The sequence below is a fragment of the Cryptomeria japonica genome, chromosome 1 (genome assembly GCF_030272615.1).
Source record: "Cryptomeria japonica chromosome 1, Sugi_1.0, whole genome shotgun sequence".
NCBI classification, from domain to species: Eukaryota; Viridiplantae; Streptophyta; class Pinopsida; order Cupressales; family Cupressaceae; genus Cryptomeria; species Cryptomeria japonica.
In genome coordinates, this window is record NC_081405.1 from 307,397,347 (window position 1) to 307,409,237 (window position 11,891).

The following is an 11,891-nucleotide window of genomic DNA, read 5'->3' on the forward strand; positions in this document are numbered from 1 at the left end:
CTACAGGTGGAAACACAAACTCAGACTGATCCACTGGAGGTTGAGACAAGCAAATTGGTTACTAACATTGGAAGCACAAGAATAACAAAGGCAGTTGGTCAGACATCCGAAGTCAGACCTACTAATGTGACAGAGGTACTTTTGGACTCAATCAAAAAGATAACTGATTGTAATGCTTTGGCCTACAAGGCAATTGATGATACCATACCTATTCTTAAGATGATTGCACCAAAATGCAATGTAGATAATGTAAAGGATTCTTTAGGACAGTTAGACACATTGTCTAAATTTATTGTTGGAAATGTAATAACAGTGGATAAGATAAAAGAAGATACATTCAAAGAGAAAATGGAAAAAGAAAAAGAAAAATTCTTTGAGGAGACAATAAAGAAGTGCACTAAGCATATTAATACACTTTTACCGGCACTTAATACAACAATTTTGGAGTATAAGGAACTGTACAGAGAAACATGCAAGCCACATCTGTTGACCCAGGACATTGAAAAAGAAATAAGCAGAGTACAAAAGGAAATTGATGATATAGCTGATAACATCATTGGTTCATCCGAACCTATATCAGTTATTGAGGAAGAAATAGCAGGATTTGAGGAAAAGTTGGAGAAATTGGAGAAAGAAAAAGCAAGGATCAAGGCAAATGCTAGAGAGCTGATGTATAAACTTAGTCCTAAACTAGATAACCTTATCTCTTTGAGAAATGAGATATCTAAGGCATTAATTCAAAGGAAAAGATCACCGGAGGAACATATGCATCATCTCACCGGCATGATCCAACGAACTGAGGCAACCATGAATGATAGCAACAGATTCATGCAGAGTTTAAACTTGGTTTTGGCTGATATATTTCAGATTGTAACCAACCGGTTACAAACCTTAAGGTGAAATTTTGCACTCGTTTGACAATTTTTGACAACCTTTGTCATTGATGTCAAAGGGGGAGTAGTGGACAGAGAAAAATGGCTATTCTGAGGAGATCATCTGCTCAGGGGGAGCACATACTTCTTGAAAAGTTTTTGGACTTCATTTTTGGAAATAGTTTTGGATTTTTCTCATGAGTGTTGCCATCAATGCCAAAGGGGGAGATTGTTGGCATTCTACACTCTAGTGAGAAATGATGGTGTTGTCATCGATGGCAACCTACCGACAACCTACTGGAAACCTTCAGGCAACCACCCGACATTCATCTGGAAAACCACCGGCAGGCACCGGCACCGGTAGACACTTCATCGACAGCGGCAACAATGCATACCGACACTCCAGCCAACAAGAATAGACTTTTGTTTATTATATTTAATTGTAAATCTCTTCTTGTAAAGCCAACATGGCATATTGTAATAGACTCATATATGTATGAGATCTTGTAAATCATTTTGATGTAGAGAAGAGAAGGAATAGGAGATGAGATAGGAATGAGCGAATAATAAGGACAGATTTTGTATAAGGTTTATGGTTATAGTATGAACTTAAACCGGTACTGAACCTGACATAGTTGATGTTGATTTGAAGCAGTACATTGTATTGGATTTTCATAATCCATTTTGTAAGTCAGTGAGACTTCTATTTTGTAGATTGAGTAGTGAGCTCTAGGCAGTTGGCCTTCCTGCATGTGCAGGTCCCTCATTGTAAGTAATATTTATTCATTGGTCAGTGAGTGAATATTGTGGGTCACAAATCCCACCGAGGTTTTTCCCACACCGGGTTTCCTCGTTAAACATCTTGTGTTATGGTGTGTTTTCTATGCTGTCTTTATTGTTCCTGTTTACTGCATTAATTCTTATTTACCGGTACACTGTTTTGGAATGCAAAATACTTAATAAGGTTAAATATTTTGTTAACCGGTTAGATACTGATTCACCCCCCCCTCTCAGTATCTTTGGGACTATCATTAATCCTAACACCCTTTGATTGAACGAATGGTGACTGAAATGCCACCTCAGCTTGCCTTATAGATTTGATTAACTTGTCCGTTTACCTCGAACAATTTCATCCTCATGTTTGGAATTTTTTTCCTATCTCGGAATCTTGAAGTATTTCCTTCCTTGGTGCTCTTTGATATCAAAATTCCTTGATGTGGTTCTTGATTTCTTGATGTGAAATCCTTTGTGCTCATGCTTGAACTTGTTTTCCTTCATTTGTTCACCATCAAGGTGAAGTCCTCTTCATGATCTAGTCCACATCTTTGCCCGTGGAAATCCTTGTCTTGAAATCCTCTTCCAATCCTTGAAGTGTTGATTTTTTGGTATCCTTGCAAGCTGCATCCTCTTCAAGCCTTGATCATCGTGCTTCACTTCCATGTAGCAGACTTGCAAAACAAACAAACATTGAATCAAACCCCTATGGGATAAACTATATTTCAACCTTGGTAGGAAATCCATCCGCATACAGACGGATCAGTCCTTAAAACATCTGCATTATCCTTGTCCCTTACTTTGTAATTCTGCCCTCAAGTGGAAATCCAATCCCCATCGGGACTCATTGTCCTTGAAAATTTTGTTTGATTCGAACACCATTCAATGGAGTGGAAATTCGAACCTCATCAGGACACTTCATTGTTCCTCACTTTGTCCTCAAAATAATCTTCCATAATCAATTAAGGTCCTGATTTCAAATAGTTTTAAGACTTGTGAGCTCATGAAAATTAGAAATTCAACATTAGGTAACACAAATTCTGGAAAATACAAGAGATTTGATCAAAATCTGGAAAATTTGTGTAATAAGCTGAAACGAAATAAAGCATTTAAAACATCAACTTTGCAACTTTAAAATATAAGGAAAGAAACACCATATATATATATATTTAAAATAATCAAATAACTGAAATGAAACTAGATCTTAACTGAAACTTGCATTACAATGATCCACACTATAAGTAAGAACAGTAGATATGAAAGTAACTTAAAACATTTCAATTTAAATGAAAGAGAGGGTTTAGAAAGTACATTTCTCCTGATGCTAACATTCTGAACTTTCATAACTTTATCAACAAACCAATAAGGAGGGAAAGTATCATTAGGTTGCTTTTCCACCCAACCACGGACTTACTAGTTCTCCGTGCCATATCCGACTGGATTGGCCTGACCCTTCACAAGGAGGTAATGGGAAGTTGAACTCATGCCATCTGAGACTTGATGTTTAGGACCTACACAAACTAATCGGTCATACACTATGGGTAACCCCCAACTAGTATGACACTCCTGACTAGAGTGTATCTGGTTCTAGTGATTTGATGATAGCTTGCATTATGTAGCACCACCTTTGGCCAAGGTTTTAATATTGCAAGCACGTTAAACGTGCTGCCAATAATCACCACCTTTCTCGGGATAGGTCTAGGATCAAGTAGGTTTAACTTACAAAGAGCCATAACTGAACTCTCTTAGAGACTATTGGCCACACAATTGTTTTACATTTATATTTGTTATCAGCAATAATTCTCGTCACAGGTTTTGATTAATCTTTCTCATAAATTTTTGCATAAGTTATCGTGGAAAATAAACCTCTAGGTTAGGAGAGGTAAATGACCTAAGAGCCACCAGCTGCTTGTATGAGCTTTAATTTTGGAGCAACCATCTTGCATGACATGTCTCTGCTGTCAATGCAATGTCTTAAGCATATTTTCTTTCATATTTAAAATGTTAACCGCATTACGGATTCTGCTGTTTGCTCTTACCCCATTTTCCTTCCTAAACTAGGTTTTTAATTTTCAACATATGCTAGAGAAGGTAAATCTCAAGTTGAATGTATCAACCTCACTGCTGTTATATTTTTCAGATTTGTATAATTCTGAGACAGCTCAGATAAGAGGTAATTTCTTCATATTACAAACCTCTTGGATATGCACACCCTCTACTCTGAGTGGTAATGTTTTGTATATCTTTTATCAGCTATGCTCAACAAGTTTTCAGGTTATAACCCATACTCACACACACATATATATATATTCACAAATACGTCAATAGTCTTTCATGTTGTTTTCAGCTAGAAGGTATTTTTGTCTTACACATTCTCAAAGTAAAAACTCAACCAGCCTTGCTGTACCTTATCACAAAGCTTCTTAATTATTGACAAAAGAGTTGTTCATAGCTGTTATTTATAACACAATGTGTCATAATGTTCCAGTTGAAGGGTTTTATTTTATTTCCTCATAATCATACAATATCAGACCCTGAGTTTTATGATTCACATCTATCAATATTTGCACTCACATAGCCATACTTGTGATACTACACAACGTATGTAAGTTCTTTTTGTCAAAAGGAAGAAAACAGCATGGCCATACATTTCAAGGCATGATTCATACGTATTCATTTCTAGTCCAGAGAATTCAACTCTCAGCCTTTCTAAGTATGCACAGTCATACTGTATATGCACAGCCTTGTTGTGTATACACATTATGGCTGTGTATTATCAATTGGTGCAAGTAAATATATTTCTTCATATATAAACCTTAGCTTGTAAACATAGATGTTCACTATAAAAGAATGGAAGGGTTTCTTTATCATTAACCCTTGAAAACTCTACAAATTTCAGCAAATCATAAGACAAATGCAGATTACAAGAATATCGTTTATTCCTTTCCAATTTTAGGTGACTAAGGCAAGAATAGAGGACATAAATTATTCCCTTCAGCTTCGAAAGAAGCACATGACCTGAATAATGAAGTAAGTGGTGTTTGGTTGGGACTTCTTGCTCAGCACCTGAGCTCTATACCTGAGCTCTATAACCCTCTTAACTTTCGCAATGCAGAGCTCTTACTACCCTTTGCAGAAAATAAAACTCTCCAAATGTAAATCGCTTCCTTCCCAAGAAGTATCGTATTTTTCCCAAACATGAAAAACTGCTCTTGCCATATGAAAATGAGGGGGGTTTTATCCAAAACAATTTCGCCCTAATTCCTTTCAATCACGGGAATTTTTCCTGCGAAAACCTCATGCCATTCTCATGCATTCTTCCTTTCATGGCAAGATAGAAGAGTCACGCCAAAAACCTGGCTCAACTCGATGCTTCTAGAAGAATCGTCTATTTTACATTTTCTTTTTATTCATTCCCTTTTAAATGAATCTCAAAATTATCGAATAAATATATGCCAAGGTTCATCGCACTTATCTCCCTATTATCATGCCCAATAAAATATTACAAGGTCATTGTGATGAGAAAAGATTAATACCCATTGTGTTTAGGATGGTTGAGGTTTTATTTAATGTCCTTGCTTTGTGCTATTTATACTTTTAGCGGCTTAAAGAATTATTTTAAAAATTAATTTAAATATCAAGGCCCCCCCTTTATTTTATACTCTTGGCTATATTTTAAAATATCCAAATAAAATTGACCATTGTTTGCACAAAAGGACCTTATGTCGCAAGATCATAAGGATTATATATTCATGTACTTATATATATGAATTTATATGTCTTATGTGTACATGCCTATGAGAGTACATATATAGACGTATATCCGTACTCTCATATTCATGTATTCGCATATGACATAAATTGGTATATATATATATATATTGATATATTTATGTTATCAACATGAGCCAATGAAATTTTTAATCTAATTATTAATAATAATAAAAATAATAATAAATAAATTAATAATAACAACAAATTAACTTGGGAACCAAACAATGACTTAGGGTCATGAAACCCTGAAATCTCTAAATAGACCACTAAAGGTTACCTGACGCAACAGGCTTACGGAAATAACATGGTCAATCGTGAGATGACCTAACTCAGGGTTAGGGTTTCCAAATGGCATGAGTTTTTCCCTCTCCTTGCCTCCTGCCCTGATGATACTTCCCCTCCCTTCTCGGAGGACGACGAACTCCTGCACACACTTGGCTAGTTCAACCAGTTAGCTCAACAATTCGTGTCATAATCTTGACACTTTCAAGATAACATTAACATAAGTAAAACATCTTAATGCCAAAATGTTAACTTATCAAAAGATCTATCTAACAATTATGAGTCATCAATTCACTGTTCTAAGTACAATTAATCATCATTCAATTATGCATAAATATCTAGGGCATCATCATCATTCAATTAAAACATGAACATCTAGGGCACGTCCAATTAGTTAAAACATGAAACATCTAGGGCACGATTAAACATCTCGCAAGTATAGCATAGATCAACAAGGGCACACATATAACATGGCGTAAACACAACATATAAACAACTAGGGCACAAGTGGGATGTAACAATTTGTCCTCAGAAAACCTAATTTTTAAACTTACTATAAGTTTGATTTCAATAAATAAGTCTGAAGACACCCCTGTAATTTCAGAAAATGGCGTGTTTGATGCAATCTGAAGTCTGATTTCTGAGTATAAAGTCCGAGAACACCCCCTGAAAGTCTAAAAATGGATGACCTTGGCTTCCCTAACACGTCTTAGGTCTGAATTTTGAGTTTGGAGGTCTGAAAACACTTAGAAAATGACAAATTTCAAATGTCAAAGTTTCAACAAAGTCTGGTTTTCTGAGGACAGTCTGAATACGCCCTTCAAAGGTCTGAAAATGTCTTCCAAAAGTTTGAAGACACCCTGAAAATGATAAATATTAATGGCTGGAAGTGATCACGGCCATGTCATGTCTTCACACTCGAGTTGTTTTGCCTTTCTAAGCTCCAATATGACCATGCCTGGGCACAAATATGTGGCTGGAAATGATACTTCAGTCTAAGAATAATTCTGGAAATGATGCTTCAGACTTGCACCAGCAATGGTGTCCAACAAAATACCTCCAAATTCTTCAAATAATGGAGTTCAAACAAAATTGCCCTTCACCAATGATAGCTGGAAATGGTCTAAGAACAAATCAACATGGCTGGGAATGAAGTTTCAGACTAAGGCCAGCAATGGTGTTCTCCAATGGCATTAAAACTTTCTCCCAGCTATGGCGCCAAATGAAATGTGCACAAATCACACCCAATATGTGAGGCAATCAGCCACACAATGAAAATCATGGCCTAGGCAATAGTGGCACCAAACACAAAAATCGCCTAAGTCTCCTATGGTGACCAGCAACCTGCAACAATTCTGGAAATTCCCCTCCAATGGTGGCACTGGGAATATTTGGGCAAAATCGCCCCTTCAATCACGCTTCAAACTGTCACATCAGAACACTTATAATATCATTTTAATGCTGGCTGGGCATACTTATTCATGTTTTTTCCTTGAGAGTTCACCACACAAGCAATGTGGGATAAAAACTTGCCTTTTATAACAGCTTGCGGAAAATTGATTTGCCTTGGGATAATTCATTTTGTCATTAAATAATTATTGCCAATCATTAAATAATTGCAATCAAGGCAAAATAATTAAATTTAGGCACACTTGATATTAAATCCTTTCACTTGTATTAAAATTGTGCCAGCTGGGGAAAATCGATCCATATTGGGACAATAGTTTGCACTAAATTTCATCATAACTCATCACAGGAGGCCCTTGGGGAAAAACACAGCCCATCAAGGTACTTAAAATCTCTTCATTTCACTTGCCTTGTCCAAAAAATTCACCTTGAGGAAAAATGACCCCTATCTGGACACAAATTTTGTCCATACACAACTCTGCATCATAAATCTGGCCTTTGGGGAAAAATGACCCCCATCAAAAATTAAATTGCTTCTTTTCACTTATTAAGTCCCAAAAATTCACTTTGGGGAAATTCGATCCCCATCAGGACAACTATCTACATTCATTTCCTCAAATTTATCCACAAATTGGTCCTGGGGAAAAATGACCCCCATCAAGACAGAATTTTGTTTGCATTAAACTTTGTCATTCATTCCTAGGGAAATTCACATCTCATTGGGAAAATTTCCAACACTTAGTCAAATTTTGGGCCTCCAGTGGAAAAACGTGGTCCATCAAGAGAATTCTTAGGATACTTGGGGAAAAACGTCCCTAATCAGGAAAATTGTTGGGGAAAATCATAACCCATTGGAAAGAAGTCCTTTTTATGCCTTAAAACTCAGGAAAAAACGTCCTTCATCGGGAAAACTCATTTTTAGACTTTAATTTCATGTTTTCCATCAGGACTTTGATGATTTTCGTACCACTAAGTATCCAAACATGTCAAATTTCATCGTTATGTACATTCACTATTTTAACTAGATTTTGAGCAAGAAAATTAGGATTCCATCCGGACAAAGTGCAAATTTGACTTGATTTACCTACTAGGAGTGAAAACAACTCCTAAAGGACCTCTTGACGCTTAGGCACAAAATTATCACTGACTCGGACACACTTAGGCATATTCATGCTCAAATTTCAAGTGAAAATTGAAACGCAACACTCAGCAAGAATAAATCAAGACTCTTAGGCAACCTGACACTTAGGACCATTATAACAATTTTAACATCCTTTCAACATCCTGACGGACATCCTCTCACTAGCAAAGGTTAAAACCTGGAAACTATTGCTAAAGCAAGGCAACCTAAGCAAAATACCAACCCTAGAAGCGAAAAAGTGGGGGTCCTCATTTGCAATGGGGTGATGTGTGAAAACGTCACAACACGTAGTCAGACCAAAAGAATGAAAGCATTTCCAAGCCTGCCACCTCTATTTTACCATCCTTCGTGCCATTTGTAAACCTACCGTAATTTGACTTCCAGCCTATAAAAGCATCGTATCCAAACTGCCCACTGAACCTCCAAAGCTGCATTCAGCTTGCAGAATAGTTGCAGAGGAAAAGGATGAAGCACTGTGCAGGGTTTCTAGACATGCACAAACTTTCAGGAGTGACATATTTTTAACCAAGAGTTGTGTGTGTGTGTGTCTGTATCATTCAAGTCTAAGAGATGAAATTGAAAGCCAAATCAAAGCAAATCAAAGGTAATCTTCAAAGTAAAATAAAGAAGTGTAAAGAAAATCTATAGACTATCCAAAGGAGAGGCACTTAATCACTCTACAACTTGAGATGTTCCTTGTTCTTCTTCTCCCTTTTTTTATATAATCCACTTTTGAGTCATTCTAGGTTGAGCTTTGGAGCTAGGTTGCATTCTTCTCCTTCTCTTCTAGCACTATATATATATATTTTTTTGGAAAAATAAAACTACCATATCAGCAAAGCTGTACCCGAACCAGCAACTCAGGTCTTGTTAACTGTTTCATTGTTTTTTTCTGAATAGAGAGCATATAACTTTGTGTGTTCCATTTTAGCTTGAAATTTTCTATAAATTTGTGCCATTATTTTGATGCAACTTATAGTACTTGGAAATTTATTTTTGATACAGCTTTTTTTATGTTGGAAAATTTGACACAATTTATTGTACGTTGCCCTGCAGCGACTGCTCGAGCTGTTGGACATTTGTCAAAAAGTACAGAGGTTATGAAGCTTGTGAATGGTCTCATGAAGGCTCCAGAAGTGGCTTCTACAATGCAAGAATTTACGAAAGAAATGACCAAGGTTTCAATCACCTTTTTTTGGCTGAAAATGAAATTGATTGTTTTTTTTTAGTCCACCATGTGCTTTAGCACTTTAATTATCACAGACCATATGAACTTGCGTTCAATGGTTCCTGTCTTGAGTTGAACCTATACTTTCATTGTGGGAATGCTCATACCTTACTACTCAGGTCACAGCCACTGGATAAAAACAGAATTGAGTATTGTTATACACTGATACAGCCTACCATGCAATTTCTTTGAAAGTACAATGCATGATGGATGAAAAATGTCCATGACTATTTCTTATTTGCTTTGAATGTCTTCAGTGTTTCAACCATTCAATTTCATTTAATTTTCTCATTTTACTGAGCCCTTTTATAAATTTCATGATTTGCTAATTATCCAGGCAGGAGTCATTGAAGAGATGGTGAATGATTCAGTTGATTCTGCACTAGATTCTGAGGATATCGAAGAAGAAACTGAGGAGGAAGTCGACAAAGTATTGAGTGAGATTGCTGGGGAGACGGCAGCTCAATTGCCTGCAACTACACGAAGGGAGAAGATGAAACAGCCCGCTCATGAGGAAATGAAGCCTGGAGAGGTATATATATTTCTTATGCATTTTGCAATATCAGTTTAGAAGCATTTAAGTGGCAGTGCTGATTTATATATTGGAGTTAAATTTAGTTCTGATAAAAGTGTCTGTTTTGGCAGCAACAAGCTGTTGCTGAGGGTGTTGATGATGAACAAGAAATGGAAGAGATAAGGGCACGGCTTGCGAATGTTCGCTCATAGATAAGAATGTTATGTGAATCAGAGAAAACTGATACTTGTGTATTCTAAGTATATTTCACTCTTAATGAAGTTATCTGATCTATAACTGAGACTGACATTGAGTTCCGGAGCTTTGGAATGCACCAAAGGAACTTGTGAAGATTTAAGGAGTAAAAATTTATCAGCACCAAGTAAAACAGCAAGTATGAAGAGGATCCCATGTATTGAAGCTTTGAACATTTAGGTGGTATTCACTAGTTTTTCATTTTGTGCTGGTCTATAATACTTGGTTTTTATGGTGAAGTTCAGTTCTTAGAACAAATTTCTAAATCATGCATTTTATTGCCTTTTATTCCTGTATGAAAGTTGAATACGGGGACGGACTATGCAACATGAAGAATACAGAAAGGTAGAAACGGCCATGCCTGTTGCGATAGTCTGTTAGTCTAATCTTAATATAGGTCTTGCCATTGCCCTTCTATCCAGGGCATTGATGGATCAGTTTCTGTATATTTCATTCTCTACTGCTTTATCCAAATCGTTAACAAACTCTTAGATGCACTTGGTCAGGTTGTTGTTCTACTTGTATTGCATGGTAAAGTATTATTATGGTATATCTGATGTAATAAAATTGAGTTATATTTTACAATAGGTCACTGCAGTAACAATCATTTAAGCACAATTCAGTAGCATTGTTTAAAGTCCTTTAATTAGTTTGACTTATGAGTTATATTGCATTAGAAGGCAAATCTCTAGAATGATGCAATATGCATTCAGAACTGAGGCATATCATGGACATTCCCAAGTTCAACTTTGGAGATCGTGTTACATATAAGGTTTGTTAACACGACTGATATCAGAAATCAAATTAGGTTTAAATTTTTAATATGGTTTCAGTACTCACTACTCAGCTAACCTTTTTTCTCCAATAAGCTGGATTAACCATTTCAGTGATATTGACTTTGACTTGAATGTTTGCTTGACGGAGAACAAGTTATATTTTCACTCTATGGCAATCAAGTCACCCTTTCTTTATTTTTTCTTTAACTCTGCCCTTCAACTTCTAAAACCGGGCCCAAATAAATCCTAATTTTTGTTTTCCCTACAGTGTTTTCAGTTGCTTTCAAAACTTCCAATTCTATTGTCATGACTCAGATATACTGCTTAAAGAGATGTAAATTCTGATTGACATCTGTGTTTATTTTTATTGTCCTATTAGCTTGGTAGGCTTAGAATTTAGGCTGCTGCTTCAAAATAAGTAAAGCGACATCTCATTTGAAAAATTGAGAAGGTTTTTGTCTTTTCTCACATTTTTTCACATTGCGGTCTTGCGACCAATAGAGAACTCCCTCCCAATCATCCCTCTACTTCTTTGAAAATTATTGCTTTACAGGGATATTGTTGGGAAAAGGACTTAGATCTCACTAGGTCCACATTTTTGTCTATAGTAGCCCAGATTATGATAGTGCTGCGGGAAGAAATTAGCTATTGGGTGAAGTTTTATCAAAACCATGCATCATATTGACGTTACACAAATTGGTATAGAAGGCAAAATGAAGTTGGTAAAACCTGCTTGACAAGTGAACGTAAGTAACAAGTTCCTGCTCACCTTTTTTTATTTTTCTTCTTTTTTTGAAAATTCACAAAGTAAAATGAATTCTAATTATAATTTGACCAATTTGTACATTGTTTTGAACTTAAGGCTTAC

The 11,891-nt window shown here is 36.2% G+C and overlaps 1 protein-coding gene across 1 annotated transcript in view; it reads left to right on the top strand.

Annotated features, from left to right (window-relative positions):
- The window catches only part of LOC131026905 (vacuolar protein sorting-associated protein 24 homolog 1), a 101,471-nt gene extending 91,020 nt beyond the window's left edge, over positions 1–10,451 (top strand). Inside the window, exons 4-6 of the mRNA XM_057956919.2 lie at positions 9,307–9,428; positions 9,816–10,010; positions 10,124–10,451. Coding sequence (XP_057812902.1) covers positions 9,307–9,428; positions 9,816–10,010; positions 10,124–10,204 — 398 coding nt within the window. The 3' untranslated portion in view covers positions 10,205–10,451. The remainder of the gene's footprint in view (positions 1–9,306; positions 9,429–9,815; positions 10,011–10,123) is intronic.
- Positions 10,452–11,891: the final 1,440 nt, after the last annotated feature.